Below are 21,242 nucleotides of genomic sequence, written 5' to 3' on the forward strand. Positions count from 1 at the left end.
TCAAAACAGTGTGAAGGCTATACTGTATCATAGACTGTGAGCCTATACTAAGTTAGTTACTTAACAGGGAAGGATGGCAGCAACTTCTCATGCCTAAGACTGCAAAGAATTAGCCCGTAATGAATTCAAAGCAGGGATTCAATTGGCTTTTGCCATCCACGGGTTATCTTATTCAGGGGCATGGCAAGGTCCACAGGCAGCCTGGAGTACGTTATACGTACCAGTCGCACACGATCCTTCGGACACCAGGAGTATTTCGCTCTGCTGCTTGCAGGCAGCCTGTTTCAAGTAGCATTCGTTCTGGTAGGTGTCACCGTTGGAGCCGCACACGGGCACGTAGTCATTGTTACACTGATGGGAACGGACAGAGAGCAGCAGCGTTAGTCACACAAGCAGGGTGGCACAGCATCCATTTGGGTGCCCCCCCCCCCCCCCCCCCTTCTAGTATTAAAACTCTGGGAAAACAACAGAGAGGAGGGACATGACCCTCCTCTTCACCTTTACAGCTACCAGGGGAGAGGGAGAGGGGATTTTTAAAAAGACAAAAGGCAGAGGAGCATAAACCAGACTTGAACAGGTCAGGGAAAAGATAATCTGAATGGGCAAAGCGTTCAATAAGTGCCCTCAGAGAGGCCTCTGCCTGCGAGGAGGAGGTGGGGGCATTCCTGGGGAAGGAATATAGGGAAGGCAAACGGCTCCTCGCATCTGCGATAGCAGCTCGTGTTCCCACCGGATGGCTACAGACAAATTGTAACGAAGAGGCTCGCTTTTCCCCTCCTCCTGCACATCCACACCCTCACTGCTACAGAGACAGTCGTTTGCATACACAGAAGTGTCTGCCTGTGTGTGTATAACTCTCCATTTAAGTACTTAGCTATAATTAGAACTGAGTGGACAGAGGGAAATTATTTCTGAGAGACCTATGATCAAAACCCTCTTTCTGCAGAGACAATTCCGTTCCTGGCGAGCCGCAGCCAGGATGCTCTGTGAAGGTCCAAGCTCTCCCCGCGGCGGCCAGCAGGCAGGAGCAGCAGCACCGCAGCGAGCTCAGCCAGCGCGCCGAAGAGCGCAGAAGTTACTCGCACCACGCGCCCCTCCTTCGGCTTGAACTCCTGCTCAGCTCTGCAAACTACCTGCTTTGTTCCCTCTACCACCGAAAGACAGCTTTGCCCTCTCTTGTTCATTTTAATAAAAATAATTCCATTTTATATTGAAAATTGGGCAACCTACCGGGTGCAGTTATCATAAGATAATCACACTCTGAGGCTTAGAAATACTTGGATGTACCCTGTACATGGTAATTATACCAGGGATATGATTATCTCATGATTAGTGTACTCCTGGTATGCCTCATTGTTTAATTATAACAAATGGAATGATCACAATTATTATTTACAAATGCTCACCTCTGCTTAAATCCAAGTGAAAATTAAAAAGAAATCGTACTTCCTATTTAGCTGTATTATGCTGCAAAGTGTCTGAGGTGTGTTCATCAGGCACAATGTAAAATGCAGAACTGAAATTCCAGGGATATAAACATCAAATATCCTTCAAAGTGAATGACTACAGAAGTGATTAACACAAACAATTGCATAGATTGCATTAATTGCAGGACTCCACACAGAGCAGCTGCCAAGAAATTATTCATAGTTGGTCAGAGTGACATTTTGATTGGGCCAAATCAAATGACATTTTCCTTATGCATTGTATTTTCTTAAATCTTCCCAAGCTGCTGCCCACCCCCAGCGCTCTCTTCCCTTGGAACAAGAAAGAAAACCAGCAGCCACAACAGTAGAAATCCTCTCCTTCTGCTCCTAACGAAGGGCTCCTCCATGCAGAGATTTTAAACAGTTGATTAAAAAGTGTTTCTATGCTATTTTCACCATTATGTTCCAAATCCGAGCAACGTTTCAAGCAGAAAATGCCAACTTCATCCAGAAGCTCAACAGCAATTGCTGGAGGCTGATCTGGAATACTTAACCAGGACAATTAACACAATCATGCAAATTTTTTAAAGCATGAAGGATCAAATCATGCTTGCTTTAGACATACTATCTGCTTGTCACCCATGGGAGTTCTTGCCAGAGCAATCTGTGCAGAATTTGGCCCAAAGTATCTCAACAGGCTCCGTTACATGTAGAAACAATGTTGGATCCTGTTCCCAAGAAACACAGTGGCAAACTCTCTGCTGGTTTTGCCCAGAGCAAGAGACGATCTTTTACACTGACTCAGCTGCAAATCTGAAAAGGCCAGACAGCCCTACATTAACAGCATACAGCATCAAGAGTGAAATCCCAATCCACAGAAACAAGTGATAGAGCTGCTATGAGCTAGGCTGGAACTTCTTCCAAAGCTTGGCAATTTTAAAATGCATTTGAGAGACACCAGGGCTCCAGGAAGGATTAACTCTCCTGGCAGAAGTTTCTCCATGGCTCCTGTGGCTCCTGCCACGCTCAAGCTTGGCTTCGGCCAGCGGAGGTAGAGGGTACTCCATGATCAGCACAGGTGATGAAGCCTCTTCTTCCTCAAAGTGTGCTGGTCAAAGATGTATTTCTTCATCTGCTGCCTACTCTTTCCACCACCGCCATTGGACAACTAGTATTTGGATGGAAAAGGCAGGAGCCACAAGGAAACAAAAGATGTGAGATCTTCTAGATGGATCCTACCTTGGCTTTGAGCTGGGATAGCTCCAAAAGCCATCAGGAAACCATAGTGGAAGTTACCCGGCAAAGAAAACAAGACCATCAGTGAGAAGGGTTGTGATGTTAGTCACCAGGTTACTCCTAACCCACTAGAGCTAGACTCGTGCACTTGACCATGCTGAATCCAGTACTTGCAGCTCTTCACCATCATAAAATAGTTCTTACTAGTATTGAAGAATATTAGACATTGACTGTTGGTTTCCTCAGTCTAGCGATACATTTTTTGCATTGGTTTAGGGCTCAATAGACCAAGCCCTAGATGTGGAAATGATTCTCCATCCCTCAAGTAAGGCGTAAGCACTCGGGGAAGTCCATGTCAAAACTCCCGCTAAAACCAGCAGCATAGTGCCATACTGTCCACTTCTCTCTTATACATGCACTTTTTAAAAACACAGCTGTAGAGCAGGACAACAGATGTATCCAATTCAGCCAAGTATCAGTCAAAGGCTGCCTTCCTCAGCACCAGCAGCCTCGAGTGCCCACTATCACAGCCAGGGATAAACCAGCTTTGCAAGCGTTGGGGTCAGTGCTGGGCACTGAAAGCATAAGGTTTGTTTCCTAAAGAAAATTATTACTTGTGTAACTCCTCCTCCTGGTAAAAGCTTGACCGCCTCCTACTCTCGTGGACTCACTACTCCCAAAATGCCACCTACGCCTTGAACCAAGTAGCACGAAAATATGTTCTGGAAATATAATATAAAGCTGCAAGTTGGCCAGGTGATGTTCCAGCTCCATAAACACTGACGCATGTGAGGGACTCAACACGCACGAAAACAGGACTCCTTCCTCACGTAAAAAACTGAATGTCCACAGTCTTGGTGACTAAAGAGAAAAGACATGCAACATTGATGGAAACACCCTGGTATATTTTTGGATATGTTCATGAAACCTAAGAGGGAAGAGAACCCAGGCTGCCAGACCTATGGCTTTGGGCAGACTGGGGTACAGACCCCAGCGAGCCATGTCTCCAGCCACATGCCTGCTAGCACAGCTCTGCACCTTCCGGTGGACCCGTTGAGTTTGCTCTGTGCAGGGAGGGAAGGGGTGGTGGTTTCCCCCACACTCAGCCCCACTGCTGGAGCCAGCACTGGCCCAGTGCCTTCCCTCCTTGCCAGCACCAAGGTCTGGGCTTGCCCTGAGCAGGGGACGGGGCTGCATTTATTGATCAGAGCGGGACATGGTGTTTTCCAATGCAATACACATCTCATCGTGAAGAGTCAGTGAACGGGCTATAATTTTCCGGTAGAGTACGACAGGAGAGCCAACCAATATGAATCCCTTCCTTAGCATGTGCCTGTTGGCTCTCCCGGGATGGAAGCCTAACTCGGGTGTTCCAGAGCAGTCTGATCATATTCACCCTTTCAAATAAAAACAAATTAATATTAACTCCACTTGGACAGACGTGATGCACCTGTGATTCTGGTTTGAAAAAACCCTAACCAAGATTGCAGCAGCCCTGCTCCCCACTTCTGCCTCCCCCAGCCCCTCAAGACACAGGCTGGCCAGCCCAGGACTTTTCAACAGTACGGAGGCAAAATTAGCTTTCCGTCCTTGTCTATTCTCTCAAGCTGCAGTTAAAGCCCCTGGCAAATTCTGGACAAAACATAAAAAGTAATTATAGTGATGAGGAGTCTGCTATTGATTTGCTCACTATCACCCCAGAGAGCTGTCACTGAGACGGGGGGCCTGAATTCTGATGGAGGACCCCCTTACTCATGACATAAATTACCTGGCTGGCTCTGCCTTATTCGGCCAGCCTCAGATAGCGCACTAGAAATTAATTTTCTACTCTGGTGGCATATCTTTTTGGCTTGTCACATTGTCCACTGAGGTTACAAGAGAAGCTAACATCCTCCCAAGCTCTGCCTGTATCAAAGCGGACGCGTTTGACTACAGAAGCCCCCGGCACCGCACCGCCCTTCGCAGCGCTGGCACAGGATCAGCCACAGGTAATTTGCCCTCCAAGGTCACAGTCAGCCCTGCGGCTCCACAGAGAGCCCAAATCAAGACAAAGAGCTCCGAGTGTTTACAGGGCCTGATCCAAAAGCCACTGAAACCAGAGATTACTGCTGATTTCAACTCATTTACTAGTGATCAGGCCCACAATTGCCCAACTTATTCGTTTGATCTCATTTTCATATTCATATACCAATTAGCTGATTTCCTTAAATCTGTTTCAACTGCCCCCTACAGAACTGCTCAACTCAGCATATATATATAGCGTTCACCTCTCAAAGAAGAGACAACACAGCCCAGAGAGGTTTACTTAGCTTCATTTACCCTGAGTCACCAGGGACCAGCATCCTGCCTTGGGAAAACAGCACTCCCAATGCCTTCTTTCCTGCCGATAGCAACATCTGAGTTTGCTCCTTCTAGGCTATGAGTCCACTGCTTTATGCCAAAAGGCAACCCCAAACTGGGACCAAAGACAAGACCCAAGCGCTCTCTGTCGCTGCTCTAAGCTCCCAATGCTCATGGCACAACATCTGCCCCAGCTTACCACCAGGCCATGGGACAAGTCACAGACATTTCACTGCATTACAGATTTTTCTTAGAAAGAGCAAACAGACCAACCCTTAAATCACTGCACATGCTGAGCCAAGGCAAATGCTCAAAACAGCATTCTCACATTGAATTTTTGATTGCATGCAAACTAGAAATGGAATAAAAAAAACCCCGTGGTCAATACGAATTCTCTCCCAACATGGGAAACACAAGCACCTCCACAAACAACTGTCTTGTTCTTATTACAGAAAATTCCTTCTTTGTTTTAAATGAAGGAATTTATCACTTGGGTTTTTTCTCTGAAGACACATTTAGCTCTAGAAATATAAACGATACTTGTCATGCTTCAAAGCAGATAGTCTATCACAGCTCAATAATAAATTAATCATTACAGACGTGCACGATCTTGAACTGTGCACTATTTGGCCTGCTCTACTGTAAACACTCAAATCAGTGTTACAAGTTCCACAACTTCACAGATCCACATTAAAATGCAAGAAACCACAGGGACATAAACGTACATACAACACGTGCTGGTACATGCTTAAAACTCCTTTAATTTGTTCAGTTTGTATTCAGGTCATTATGTAAAGCACAGCTGTTTTCTGAGTTGGCTAAAACATATTAAATGGAATCCTTCATAATGAAATCGTCTGACTTTGAGAATGCCTGAGGTTTAGATGTAGCTGCAAGAGGGAGAGAGAAGAAATAGAAGGAAAAACCCCTAGTGCTCAGTAATAGCCCTCCTAAAACTATATAAAACCTAAAGGAAGTTCATGATTTTGGAACAGAGGGATTGCTGCTTAATCTGATCAGCTGGGCAGATAAACAGGCAGAAGCATTGTCACTATGCAGCCCTTCCTGAAAATATTGCATAAGCACATTACAGATCCATTTCTTTAACTAGATCAGAACTCCGAATACAATAAGCCATGATCTGTATCAGAAATGAATTTAGAAAGGACTCTAAATCCTTGTTAAAAGGGCAGAGATGAAAAACCAGAAATGCACAACCTGAAACTGCAGACCCAAAGGGACATTTAAAGCCACAGCATCTGCATTTTCCCAGAGAAACTTAGGTCTTCTTGACACCAGTTGGTTCTCCTGCCAGCTTTTATACACGCTGCCAGGTTTTCCCTCTAACTTCGCTGCACGTAGAGAAATAAATTGCCAAGTGATAGGTTATAAAGGGAGAGCCTTGATTTGTATTGTCATTAGTGAATTACAGAACAAAATATCAGTCTTCTTACCTTGAACTGACAGACACAAGTCACACTGTCTCCAATCCTTAAACACTCCCCATCAAATTTACAGGTATTGGTGTCGCAGAGAAAGAGATCATTTTCTCTGTCATCGTAACCTCAAATGTAAAGAGGAAAAAAAAAAATGTCAGCTTTGGTCTAGCAAGAAGAACAATACGGGACAACTGCATTTTAATGCACGTAGCACAATAACCTTGTTAATGAAACGACAGAGTCCAGATTTTCTTTTGTCCTTCCCTGTCCTCAGTTTTCTACTTTTTCTCTTGTTTCTCCCTCGGTCTTTCTCTTAGTCCTTACTCCCACTACCTCACGCACTTTTTTCCGATTTCACAGGCTTTGTTTCCCCAAAAGTCACCCGTTAATTATGCTATTTCATGGCTCTGGGTTGGAAATGTCATCAACTTATCCCCATCCGATCGCAAATCTGTTGGACAAAACTCCAAATTGGAATTTCTCCAGCCCATGAGGCAACAAAGCCCCCAGTAATAAAGACAAACAGGCTGTGTGTTTTCCGTGATGGTCTGCCTGATCCCAATGAAGATTGATCACCTCTAAGTTAACAGGAGAAGTGCCAGGTTCCCCACAAGCCGCTGAGCAAACCTAGCTCTTTGCCTTCATTTTCTCCAGGAAAAACCAACGGATCTGACTGAAGATTCAGTTCACGAATACAAGCATGAATTTCAGATTTCGCTAGCTGACTTCCCACTCCAACAGCGTGCAGCAAGGTATTAAACAAAACAGCTATATCAGGCTCCAAACCCATTAAGATCTAAATCCATCGATTTTTTTAAAAACATCCGAGCGCTCTTAACCATGTCACTACATGTTTAAAATTAAGAGCTTACCGTGGAAATCGCCCCCCCCCCCCCCCCCCGATCTAACACACTATGTGTGATGCACACGTTATCCCACATAACGCTCTTTCCCTTAGAAGGCTGTTACAGTCTAATTTCAGAATCGCTGTACATCGCGGAGAAGGGCCGGCTGCTGACCTACACAGGAAACTCATTATAAAGGTCAGCCCGACTTTAAGGAACAGGCACCGGGTTCCCGGCGTCCATACCCCGATTTGCTCCCAATTCGGTGCGCACGGGAACAGCCGCCCGCAGGATGCGCACACGCGGCCCGTCTCCCGTCTCCCCGCTCCCCCTCTCCCGCAGCCACGCGCCGAGTTGCCCCGCTTAAGCGCGGAGTTGCGCTCCGGCGGGGCCGGGGCGCCGTGCGGCGGGGAGCCCTGCCGCGGGGAGCCGCCCGCAGCCGCGGCGCTGCGCACCGGCGGAGGGCGCGGCTGCCGCGCCCGGCCCCGCGGAGCGGGGGGCAGCCGGGGGCTGCGGCCGCGCCGGGAACGGCGGCGAGCCCCGACGCCCGGGACTTTTTGCCTTTCTCTGTTCCCGCGTATTCAGCGGGACGCGGCATCGCCCTCTGAAGTTGCCTTCCCCGGGCTCGCCCGCGCAACTTCGAGCGCCCGGCGGGGCCGAGCGCCGGGTGCGCCGGTGCTTACCGGAGCAGTTCCAGCCGGTGGGCGTCTGGCAGTCGCTTAAGGAGGTAGGGAAGGCCGCCAGCTTGTCGGGGCGGGCGAGGACAAGCAGCACGGCGGGCAGCAGCAGCCAGCAGCAGCAGTCGCAGAGCGTCCAGCCGCCGCCGCCGCCGCACTGCCGGGGCGGGGAGGGCTCCCAGGGCACCATGACTTCCTAACTCAACTCTCCGGCGGCGGCGGCGTGCCCCCCGGGCGGCACGGCGGGCGGCAGGGACGGGCGGCGGGGCCGCTGGGCATCCCGGGGCCCCGGCCGGCGGCGGCAGCGGGTCAGCGAGCGGCGGCCGAGCGCGGGCGCGACGCTGGGGCGAGCGGCGGAGCCCGGCGGGGCGGCGCGGGGGTGCGGGCGGCGGCGGGGCGGGGAGCGGCTGCCATAGGGGCCGGGCGGCGGGGAGCGGGGGGAGGGCGCGGAGGGGCCGCCGCCGCGCAGCCGCCGCCGCCGCCGCCTGCCCCGCTCTGCCGCCCGCATCCCTCTGCGCGGGGGAAGCAGCAGGTCCCGGCCCGCCGCGTCACGTGCCGCCGCCGCGCCGCCCCCATTGGCCGAGCGGGATGCGGGGCCCGGCGGGCGGGGCCGGCGGAGCTGCTGCGCCCCGCGGCAGCGCCCGGGGCAGGGCCGGGCTGGGCCGCGCCGCCGCCGGGCGGGGTAGGAGCGGGGGCCGGGCGCGCCGCCCCCGCGCTCGGCGCCCCCGGGCCCGGGGCGACCCCCGCGCCGCGCCGCGCCGCGCCGCGCCGCGCCGCCGGGGATGCGGGCAGCCCCGACGGAGCGGGGGCCGGGCCGGGCAGCGCCGCACCGCTGCCCTCCTTGCGCGCCCATGCATGTGCGCGCATCGCCCCCGGCCGGCGCAGAGCCGCAGGTGGCGGGCTCACCTGGGTGCGCAGGCATGCACGTACGTGACCCGCCCGGCCGCTGCTGAAGTTGCTGGCCGCGCAGCCGGGCGCCGGTATCTAACCACGCGCGGATGCGACGTTCGGAACATAAAACACCATCGCGGCTGGCGGGGTCTGCAGCGGGCACGCGGCCGCCGAGGTGGCGAGGGGAAGAAACCAGCACAGCGGGGAAAGCAGGGAGGAGAGAGGGAGAGAGGGAGAGGGAGATCTGCCCAGCCTCGGCAGGCAGCGGCCAAGGACTTGTCGGGCTGCGGCACCATCCCCGCGACGGAGCCGGCGGAAAAATGCACCATCACCGCGGCACGGAGCGCTGCTCTGCCCCCAACGCCTAACGCACGCTCGGAGACCGCGGCCGAGGAAGCCCCGCAGCAGCAGCCTCCCTCCGCCTCCAGCCGGCGCTTTGCCACGGGGCTGCGGGAGCCGCCTCTCCCCGCTGCGCCCTTCGCCGCGGATCCTCCTCCCCTCCGGGGCTTTAGTTTCGGGAGGCGCGAGCACAGCGGCAGTGTCCCCCCCCGCCCCCGGTCAGTGCTTTCCGCTTTGCGGCCGGTGCTCGGAGCCGCTCGCCCCGGCCCCTGCCCCGGCTCCGCCGCAGGGGTGGGGGCGGCTCAGCTTCGCCCCGTCCTCCGCGCGTCTCCGGGCCCGCGGCCGCTCGCCGCCAGCTCCCGGGCGTAGCGAAGCCGACAGACACCTGCCAGGTAAACGGGACCCCCTCGCCCCCCGCCCGGCGCTTAACGTGCGGCCGCGCCGGCGGCGGGATGGGGCGGCCGGCGGCTGTCGCGAAAAATAAAAAAAAAACGGATCAATTTGTCCAGACGGCAGCAGGGACGCGCTTTCTAGGCACGGGCGCTCAACCCCCGCGGACGCGGGCTGCCCCTGCGCTCGGGCCGCTCGCTGCCCGGTGCGCGGAGAGGCGGCAGCCGCCCGCGGCGCGGCCGGGCCCGGCCCGCGGGGCAGGACCGCGGGGCTCGGGGCGGGCGCCCGGCGGCCGAGCAGGCGGGCTCCCCCTGCCCCTCCTCTGCCCCCTCCTCTCGCTGCGGGGCGCAGCTCGGGCCCCCGCCGTTCTGCGGGGCAGCAGCGGCCCCCGGGCGGGCAGGGGCGAGCCCCGAGGGCGGCCGCTGCGGGCGGGAACGGGCGCGGTTCCCCCGCGGGCCTGGAGCCCCCCGGATGCGTGTGAGGAGGCCCTGCCGGAAGCTTGCTTTTCCCAAAAGTATGGTCTCCTTTTCGACCCTTAAGTGAAAGATTTAGGACTTGCTCTTTAAAAATACCGGCTGACATAGCTGATGCAACCACGCTTTGAGGGGTCTATACAAATCCATACAACAGTACTACGGCTTAGTATCCCTTGCTATGGGGACACTCTACGTGGGAGCCAAGGAATATTTTATGCTCATGTAATTCCTATCTAGCTTCTCCGTAAACTGCGAGACGGGTTTTCTTCCCTCTCTTTTCTGCCCTGTACATCTACATCTGCTCCCTGGCTCTGCCCACCTGTATTGACCTCACCTACCCACCCATAGTCCAAAAGCCTTTGCTACAATTAAAAGGGTATAATTTTGCACATTCCAATATGTGCTAAGGCTCTGATGAAGATCCACACCAATCCCTGGTGCCTGCTGTTTCCTATTGACTAATCAAGCCCTAAGCTGCACCTTGCAGAAAGGAAATACTAATTTTTACTGCCTGCTAGTGGTTGCACTGAATCTTATCCTTCATCTGCTGTGGGCTTACTCTGGGCATCTGCCAGCTGAGCACCTGGTGACAGATCAATTTTTTTCTTTCTCTTTAGCTGTTTATTTCACTTTTTCATGCCATTCCATTATTCCATTTCCCATCATATTCTTTCCCTTTCCCCTCTCACCTCTTCCTTTTTGTTTTTAACTTGTTTCTTCTTTCTCATATTAATTTTTTGTTGCTTGCTGAAACTAGGCTCCCTGCTTGGCTGATCACTTGAGGTGCTTAAAAATAAAAAATGTCCTGGCTGGCCAGGTACTGCAGTCACACAGCTCCACCAAGGGAATGTCCTGCGCTCTCTTCATTTCTTCTTGCTTCCCCCTTGTTTCTTCTTCCCACATTCCTCTATGTGGTCTCACTGCTCTGTTTTCCCCTGGTTGCAATTACCATGGCCCACAGTTTCTACCCTCATTCTCTTTTTCTTCTTTTCCTCCACCCCAGACCCCCTTCATTTCCACATACCTACAGATCATAAAGGCACCACTGGCCTCCTTATTTAGAGACCAGTTTAACCAGACCATACAGGGAATGAAACTGTTAGGCCAGTCTTTCCCAGTCTCGCAGCCAGGCCCTCTCTGATGAGTCTCTCCTGTCACTATAACTCACGCCCAAGATGATACCACAAGTGTATCCAGCATTCACAGAGTATCATTAAATACAGCAGCAGAAGGCCGGCTATGGCCCGTGTTCTCCCCAGAGTGCTGTATAACACCGCAGCGACCGAGTCTCAGGCACACGGTTCTGACTTACATTTACCCTGCTTTATTTTCAGCCACTCAGACAACAGGCACTGCCTGGGGAGACAAAGGAGCCCCTCTATTTTTGTACTTGTTTTCTGACTCTGGAATGTGGAAGCTCTACCAGAGGTCCTGTAATTGTCACAACATGATGCTTGAACTATGAACCTGGAACTGTCTGAAGGGCAGTCTGCTTAAGGCACAGCATTATGGTTTTTGCTGTGACTAGCACTGTTATTTATTTTCTTTAAAAGATTTTCCTTGTTGATATGAAAACTTTACTTATAAAAACTTCTTTCTGATAAAAATACATCTGTCAGTGTTCCAAAAGGGACAGCTAGACCCACGAGCCCCATTTCTCCATTACCCTCTCCAGCAATCTCTTTTGAATTATAGAGACTGAGATACAGCCATTTTTCCATGTAGTTCCTAGCTCCAAAGCATACATTCTTCTGCCCTATTAATCCGACACCGCACACACAATCTCTCGGTAACACATTATTCCCAGCTATACTTCAACACTTAGGCTAGTTGACACCTGCATTCTTGTACTCCCTGATGTTCCCATCCCATCTCACCGCTACACAAATGCTACTACTCATAAACCATGCGGTTTTCACTACTGGGTTCACTACCATGCAGGCAGCGTTATGCTAGTGTGATGTACAAATGGCGACCAGCATCTTCTTAGTGAGATACTGAGGTCACAACACACGTGCCCTGGCTCCCCACGTCCAAACCAAGTACCAAAGACCAACAGCCGTTGGAACGGTTCCTTGTGGTTATGTGCTTGGCTCCAGTGCCAGACAAGCAGCAAAAGCAATCTGAAGCCTTCTTGAAAGGGTGCTTCTAGTGCGTGATGAGGGGAGACCACATCTCGAGTATTAAACCCATTACTTGTGGAGCTTTTCTGAGGCCTGCGCAGTTTTGAGATGCTACATCAAAGAGGCAGGTAAGCGGCCTCAAGGGCAGCTGATACTGATACAGTTTTATTCAATGCACATGGTCATGCCACATGTACCAGTGCTTGGAGGAGATCAGCTCTCAGTTGAAAAGCAGCTGTCTGAGATGTTTCAAGTGCTCTGGAGATCTCAAAGCAAGGGCAGGGTCTGCCCTGGCTGTGCACTGCACTCCTTTAGCTAGGACTGGGCAGCAGTAGCCAGCAGCTGAGGCCTGGGGCCAGACTGCACCTGATCCCAGTCCCACATAGCCACGTCTGTGAGTAATGCCTTCTGTCACTGTGCTTGGCTAGGAGATGGTGTACTAGCAACGAATTATGCAACCTCAGTTATTCACACTTGTATTATATCTTGGCTGTGCTGCTCTTGGAAGCCTGCAGTTTCCCAAAAGTTTCCCAGAACTTGGGAGAAGCCAACTGGTACAGATGAGTGTAGCAAAACCTCCTCAGCAATACAAGCCATGGGTACACAACACCTGTTCTCTTTCTGCTCAGTCTACCCAAAGGCTATAAAGCTGAGTTTGTGGATCCTTATCTTTAAAACACTTTATGGCCTGCATCTGATGTCTCTAAAGGCCCTAGGGAGGTGACCTTGGTCAAAAAGGCTTCTTACAGTCTAGCTAATAGTCATCAACAACATTTTCCTTGAGTCAGCATTAAAAGTACAGTATAAGGTTCCACAGCTGCTAAGAAAAATCCCACCAAATGTACAAGGGACATTTGAGTGAGCCTCTTCACCGCTTACACCATATTGCCACATGTTTACAAAACACACGTGCACAGAATTATAAAAAAAAAATCCACTCTGCACAATTCTTGAGAGAATGAGAGCCACAGTGCATGTGACCTACTGCAAGATACCACCACCAGTGTTAGTTCCTAGAAAAAAAAGTGAAAAGTTCTATTTAATCTACAAGAGAGTTGACCAAATAAGGTCCTAGCCAGCTCCAGAAAGGAGCGTAGGGGTCACCTATTTTCAATGGTAATTCCTCTTGACAAAAGAGCGGGTCTGATTCCAAAGTCCCCACCAGAAAAGGCTTGGGAGCCCAGTTGCCAGTTAGAGGACCCAGCCCAGAAGGAAAGGATGCTGCCTATTCCAGCAGAAGACCAGCAAAGGACACACAACCTGTATGGACTTGCTGTGTGTGAAGCTGGAGTTTCCCCCCGCCATGGAAGAACAATACTTATTTCAGGCCCGTGTATTTTCAGGCCTGGTTTGACCAAAAGTTGGCAGACTTAGCCTATGCACACGTTCCCGTCAGAAGTCTGTGAATCTCAAGCAGATTTTATGATCTTCTATTTCTCATGTTTGCAGGAAAAGTACATGTGGCTTCACTCGAACGCACAGGCAGTAGGGTACTCTGACTACATGCAATTTTACAGATTTTATACAGCTTTCAGCTGAATCACATCTCTCAATGCAAAGTATACCACTCTTGGATATCACATGGATTTTTAATGCTCTGAGGGATCCTTTGGGTCTATAAACAACAAGTAGATTACATTCATCTATATACTGTCAGACTTTTTTTCCCCTTACTTGTGAGAGAAATATGGCTCTTATTCTTCACTAGAACTCCTGTGTAATCCAAGTACAATTCATGGCCAGTTATGAGAAAAGTGTGCTGTATTTTTTCATTGTAATTAACTGCTTCAGAGCAAGACTCCTCATGTATAAAGATGAAGAAAGGTCTCAGCTTTTCCTGAAAGACGACTTGCCTTTCAGCAATGTGTCTCACACTTTGAGTTTTGACTGAAACATTCCACTACTTTGGTGACCTGTTATGCCAAAAAAGCTGTCTTGCGTTACGCTTTACTTTCAACTGAATGTGCTGGCACATGCCAAGAAACAGAACAAAGTATTGCAATATACACTGGAACACTATTTTGCGCTGCTCCACACATGAAATTGATGTCAGAAAAAATGCACAAAGGGCATGGAAAATGTGAATAAATACTGTGATCCTTTTACCTTCAGTTTTAAATAGATGGATTGAAATGCATGGATCCTAAAGATTTATGCATCCGTTTATAGTCCATTCTGGAGTTTTAACATTTCATGCAGCTTGTAGGAGGGAGTGTATTATTTATATAAAGTCATGGTTATTCAGCAGTGTTTATTCCTGAAGAGCAACAAAACGTCTTCAAGGGAGAAGAAGAAATTCGTAACTCTGGTGTACTACCAGGGTTAGCCAACTTAACAGTCTTATTTTTTTGATTGATTTACAAAGAGCTTTGCTCCTACAAGCACCTTTGTAGCACTGGACATTTTGCTACCAGCAGTAGAAATCACCTCTGTCTCCCAGGACAGACAGCACTACAATGGATTAAGTGGCTTGACAGCTCTTCAAAGAGTCAGATACAGAAAGAGGTGGTGGTGGTGGTGGGGACCTTTACTGTTGTAGAGATCTTTGAGCTTTATTTTGCGGCTCTCGTCCCAGCACAGTACTGAATGGAGATGCAGAACTGGGGCCTGCAAGGAGAAAACCACAGCAGCTATTCACTGATGTCATTTCTGTGTGACATCAGTTTCTTGGTCATGTGAGCTATTTCTTCTGTCTGATGCAGTAACAACCATGTCTTACTTCCCATTATTTTCCTTCTCTATCTTTGGGCTCTTTTTCCCAGCGTTGTTTTTAAGACAAAGAGCATGAAAGTGTTATAATGTGAAAGAGGAAGCGCAGCCTTAGCATACCATTGGTCTTTCTAGCTACTCTTTCTTGCTACTTTACCTCATTGGAATTGTAGTGGTTGCTTTTTTTCCTAGCAGGCAATAAAACTGTTTACATGAAAAAGAAAAACAACCTGGAGACATACAATAGCATTTCCAAATGGCATTTCTGAGTCAACTTTTAGGTTCACCTTCTATGAAGGTGGAACTTGCAGAAGTTACATTCAGCTCACCCCAACTGACCACATGGTATCCTTCTACCTAGATATGATTCCTGCAAACCACCAAGGGGAATTAATAGTTTAACTGAACAAATCCCAAGTAGTTTGACTTATCCACTCCTGTCTCCACGTAGCAACGCTGTCAACAGAAACACCTGAACTGTGTCTATCTATAGAGGAGAGAGGGCCCAACTGCAGACAGATGTAGTACTGCTCAATGTACAGATGTATGAGCCATTTCTGCTTGTTTTCAGTAGACCCTTGAGGACAGGTAGATAGTACTGCTCAGCTGTTTAACAGATGCAGCGAAGGAGGAGTGCCGTTTCCTGCGAGAGAGGCGGCATTGCTGAAGGCCCACAGAAGACACTACACACTGTGCCAAAATACCTCATTATGGGTCCTCTGATGTGTAGCTAAGAGTAGGAGATCAGAGCAAGGTTACAGTGGTGTTTTCCTTGTACTCTTGCAGGCAGCTGGAGGCTGGGACTGCTCAGGGACAAAAGCTGGTGTCTCTGTGGTTAATAGCTCCTGATAGATTTTCTTTCCATGAATTTCCCATGAACCACACAAACATATGGCAGCCAGGAGGACCTGTGGTCATGAGCTTCACATACTGTGTGAGAAGATAACTTTCTTAAACTTGGCACCTGCTAACATCATTTGATACTCCTACTTCATGCATTATGAAACAGTAAACAATCATTTTGTATTCAGCACCTTGTGCCAGCCCATATCTGTAAGCCCTGCTCCATGTCTCCTGATATATTGCTAAATCATTCTAACAGATAACAGCCTGTCCATGCTTTCCTTTTACGTATGGATGGAGATCTAGCATCAGTGTCCCTATTTACGAGAAACATCAATGGGTAGTGTCTGACCATTGTGTGCGCTGCCGGTAGGAACATCCCTGCCACAGTAACTGAGCACATGGTGCGGGTACCAGAACATGCACACAAAGACGCTGTTACCTGTCACACACGAGGCTTTTGGGAACAAAGGGCACTTGTATGCCCCAGGTGAATATCAAGATACGCATGAACGTGGACTTCAGTTCAGCTACTCTGTCATGGTATCGTGCCAAAGTGACTGCGCCAGAGTGGTGGTGTGGTCCCGTGCACTAGGCAGTGACAGGCTGATGGACAGCCTTCATCTGGCCTGTCTCAGGTCAGAGAATGAAGGGTCACGGGCGTGTTTCTGATTGTTCTTGGGAATGGGGCTTCAGTGAGAATCAGGTATAACAGAAAAAGTGCTAACACTCCAAAGGGTTTGCATAAGGATTCTCACAAGGATCAGAAGTCAATGTCCTTAGAAATTTTTTATACACATACACACACCCATACATGGGCATAAAAATTCACAATTTAGCTATTGTAAAACCAGATTCCATATCTGAGAAGGGAGAAGCCCAGAAAAGCTATAGTTCTGAAAAACAGATCATTTGGCATTTTCTATCTAAGGATCTGAAAGGGGTGTTTTGTCAATACCGCCGTTGTACACAACTGACTACCAACAGCTAGCACAGAGATGATGTTCTAAGGAAAACTAATACTGTTTCCCATGTAACATATAGCACCAATACTTAGCCAGGTATAGTATTTTATCAAGCCACATTAATCTCCTATCTGTTTTGCAAGCTATCATGCATATATTTAACTTCACCTTAAACGAAACAAAACAGCAATACAGAGAAGCATTGTTGAACCTGAAAACATTTCACTCCCTATCATGTAATTAATTTTTTATGCAAAATGTCATCGCTTGTGTGTGATAGAAACATTCTTTATGATCAGTCAGGCAAAAGTAATTATTATTTAGAAATTATTTGAAGGCGTACCAACTCAAAACAATAAAAAATGCAACTGAAGATGCTTCACTAGCTAAAACATTCACGTCAAATGATACATATAAATGGTTAACTGTTAAAAAAAAACCAAAAAGAGACTTCTAAAGTACATCAGGTAAAGCTCTGTAATAATAAAGAGATCCTTGCTGCCTTAAATAGAAAGTTTAATAGCTTCCATTTAAAGAAAGAGGAATTAAAGGCAGAGTACAGTCCTAAATACCGCTTCTATCTACTCTGAAAATGGTGGCACAGAGTCGTTTTTCATAGGTCTGTGACACACATAAACAGAAAGTATCCCGGGTACTCATTGCCCGACACATGAAAATAAAACTGCCTTTTACGTCTACTAATATTGGGAGACCCAAACTGAAGGTGAATGAGATGTCTTTGCACTTGCGATACCCAAGAAGTTACTCATCCCTCTCCGCAACCTCTCAACTGTTTTTTTCCTCTGCTGATGATCCGTGTCTTTGCTGACCCTGCTCCACTCCCAGCCCCCGTCCTACAAGGTTTTGAGGCACAGCATGCACCCTGCTATCCAATGGTCCTGTCCTTCTGGGAGAAGCAGGACCTTCTGGCATGACAAGCTGGCTCGGTTGAGTGTCCACCGTCCTCCTGCCACAGCCCGAGGGGAGGGTCTCAATCCCAGCTGGGTGGGCTGGGAGGAAGCAGGATACGACCGACAAAGGCTTTTGCTTCCTATGGAAATGGCACACTCTCTGCCCAGAATATAGCCTCACCACTTGTTTTTCCTTTGCTTTGTAAAATTTGCTACAACTTCAGAACAAGGTAGCTACTATTACTATTAATTGCTGTGCAGGAGAAACACACAGCAGTTACAAAAAGTTCCCTACAGTCCCATGTCCTGCATTAGCCACTGCCTTGCTATACAGCTGCGGACAGGTCATGGAGGAGTTGGTATAAGGTCTCCGAGAGATCCCCTGCAGATGATTTATGAGCTTAGTCTGCTTTAAATAGTTCTTATTTATATCATAGCAGGAAGATGTAAAATCTGCTACATGTCAGCTCTAACTGAGAAGGGTGTATGGATATATAATATGTGGATAATAGATAAGGTGCCAGTAGATGGCTCTCAAGATATGAGGCCTATGGCTTTCATAGGACTGAGACAACTTCTTGGTTATTGAGTAATAGCTACTTTTGCTGCATGCCGGGAAGAAAATAACCACTCAAACTGTATTTGGGAAGGTGAGAGGACAAAGATTACATGAAACTGGGGCATCTTCTCTCCAGACCTGCCCCAAAATATCGAAGTTCTTAGCTTAGTTATTTTTGATAATTCAAAGCAAAAATGCAACCCCCTTTCAGTAAAGCATGCTTAAAATTCCCCTTTAATTCTTTGAGTGAGATTTAAGGGCTGTTTAAGCAGACTGGAAAAAGCTGAGAGAATACTTCTGCAGTACCCCTGTTTCTGTGCAAGAAGAGGTATTGCCAGTCTCAGCAGGGTTATGTAGTTAATAAGTTAGATTTTCTAAACTAAACAGTTGAGCTATGTCTATTTAGAGTTTATTTTTTCAAGCATATGAACTAACACCCCTAAGGGGAGGGGGTCCAGGAGTGAAGCTCACAGTTAGCAATTCTACAGAGGATTGAAATTAATTTTTAGTACTGTATGAGTGAAGTAGATAATATTTAATTGCCATTTTTGCTTTCTTTTAAAAGGAGAAGAGAAGAGACGAGAAGAGAAGAGACGAGAAGAGAAGAGACGAGAAGAGAAGAGACGAGAAGAGAAGAGACGAGAAGAGAAGAGACGAGAAGAGAAGAGACGAGAAGAGAAGAGATCTCATTCTCAATCTAGGCAGTGATTTATATTCCAAGCCTAAATTTTGTGAATTGAGCAAAGATAGACAACAAAAGCAAAAGTGATCAAATTCTTCCAGCTATTTAATCACTCCTAAAGCAAGGGAGAGGATTTGTACAACATAACTATATTCAGACAGCTGGCCATGTAGTGTATGAACTAGAAATCCTGTTTGAAAATTTATTCAAATTTTAATTAAATTTGTTTCTGTCGATGCTTTAAGTGCAGTTTTTTACATAGGATGTCCTGAGGCCTACGCCACCCAACTGTGATATATTTTCCTGGTCAGCAACCCCAGTGTATATTTATTATACTCCTCCTGTTTCTTGGTTTCATGGCAGGGACAACTGGAGTGATTGCTGACTAAATAACTAGCCAAGGGAACACTTTATCTGTATGTATCTGTACTCATTAGGCTAGTGAGAAAATGTAACTTACTTTCATAATCTCTTTCCCTATAGGTACCTGCCACTTTCCAGGAGCAAAGTAGGGAGAAAATGTAATTGCTACAAGCTCACACACTCATTATTAGACTAATGATACCTTCTTCTCTCAATCTTGCCTGATAAAGGCAGCTATAGAAGTGAAGGTGTAGACCTGCTGCTTCCTATTAAATAGGAAGGAGAAATGCAGGCTTGTAGTATTTTTTTCCCCCATCAAGCAATAGTGGGAGTACATAGAATATTACAGTATTATATAATACAGTAGAATAATATAATAAAATAATATAGTATTATTCTTATACACAGCATGCCAAAACCACCTACACAGCCATGAGCAAAATAAGGGTGAAGGCACAGGGCATGTACTGACACCGTCCCACATTAGGAGCTCCCCGAGTGACCTGCCTTCCTTCTGTGTCCTCCAGAGGAACAATACTTCCTAATTTCAGGTCCTGCTCCTAAGTGTGTGTGTGTGTATATGTGTCTTTCCTCTTGCTCCCTCCTACTCCACTCCTACCACAGGCTACAGAGGGAATTTAAGGGAAGTAGTTGGGTTAGTTTTGGCAGGTAAGTTAGTTAGGTGTCCTGCCTGTTTTGCATGAAGGTACTTCTTGTATTTCAGCCTATTTTAAAAAAAAGGATGGACTTCAGCTGAGAAGTTGGGCTGAGTTGAGCTAAGATCAAATTGTTTTATTTTGGTTTCTGCACTTGTTCTTTACAGAAGATGAGTATCACTCAACCCATGATACTCTTCAAAACCTTGCATGAAACTCTGCTCTTAGGTTTAAGAAGGAACTGTTGAACATAAACTACGACAATGTAAATTACATCCCTGAACTGCAGCCTTTAACATATTAACAGGGGTACCATAAGCTTTGGGAGTCGTGTAAAAAAAACTTCCATTCTTCCACAAGATCATAATTTCTCTTTTTTTTTCAAAAATTCCTCCCATATAAGGAGGTAGAGACTGGTATTAGCATAGGTAGAAAGTTGGATGACATTCTGATCCCACTGAAATCAATGCGAGTTAGTTGTTATTTTAGTTAGCCAGGATTTTCTTCCATCAGCTTTCATGACCAATATAGTTACTTCTTGATTTACATACTATTATCTCCCTATGAACTTTGGAGAATCTCATGCTCATTTCTTTTTATTACAGCACTAGAAACTATTAAAGAAAAGCTCACCTTGAATTGTAGAAGACAAGGTGGTTCTTCTGCAAATATAGGCTATCTAATGAATTCATGGCTTCCCCGCAGAACTGTTCTGGTAGTGGTGAGGGATGATGGGAATTTTTGAATAGTAATTTGATAAAAAGGAAATGCAGAGTTTCACTTATTATGCTTCTCATTTTATGGATCCATGCCCTGATTCAATCTCCCATTCTGAACATCTGGTGTGCCTTAAAAAGAAGATTCTTCCATGTGGAGTCTGGTTCCCGATTTCCTCAGCTATTATTTATTGCATCGTTTGGGCTTTAGAAGGGATTGCTGAACCAGTGTGGATAATCTAAAAAATAAACTTAATCTAAAACTAATGCAAACTCTACAGCATAGGAGATTTAGAAAAGCCTACTTAGCAGCCAAGTAAAACCCTTTCATTTATCTTGGTACTTCCGGAATCCAGCTCTGAACAGATATGGGACCACGAGGGGAAAAAAAGTACTTTCTGAGTGACCAGAAGGCAGAAATTCTGCACACAAGACAACTTGAAAAAGATTGTCTGAGCAATGTTTAGGGATTAGAGTGGTTTGAACTCCCCAACATTGTTCAGCGCCTGCCCTCTTCAGTCTGCTGACCCTCTTGAAGTCAGTGCATCCCAGTTACACCCGACACCAATGTGGGTGGGAAATGTGGGCGAAGGAAAATACAAACAGTAGGAAAAGCTCATTGTGTGAGCACATAGACTGTGTCTCAGTTGCAGGG

General features: G+C 47.7%; 1 protein-coding gene across 1 annotated transcript in view; it reads right to left on the reverse strand.

The window, feature by feature from the left end:
* Nucleotides 1–8,277, reverse strand: part of TMEFF2 (transmembrane protein with EGF like and two follistatin like domains 2) — a 135,050-nt gene extending 126,773 nt beyond the window's left edge. Inside the window, exons 1-3 of the mRNA XM_075511350.1 lie at nt 7,971–8,277; nt 6,458–6,567; nt 222–351 (exon numbers count right to left, since the gene is read on the reverse strand). Coding sequence (XP_075367465.1) covers nt 222–351; nt 6,458–6,567; nt 7,971–8,154 — 424 coding nt within the window. The 5' untranslated portion in view covers nt 8,155–8,277. The remainder of the gene's footprint in view (nt 1–221; nt 352–6,457; nt 6,568–7,970) is intronic.
* Nucleotides 8,278–21,242: the final 12,965 nt, after the last annotated feature.

The sequence above is a fragment of the Mycteria americana genome, chromosome 9 (genome assembly GCF_035582795.1).
Source record: "Mycteria americana isolate JAX WOST 10 ecotype Jacksonville Zoo and Gardens chromosome 9, USCA_MyAme_1.0, whole genome shotgun sequence".
In the NCBI taxonomy this organism is placed as follows: Eukaryota; Metazoa; Chordata; class Aves; order Ciconiiformes; family Ciconiidae; genus Mycteria; species Mycteria americana.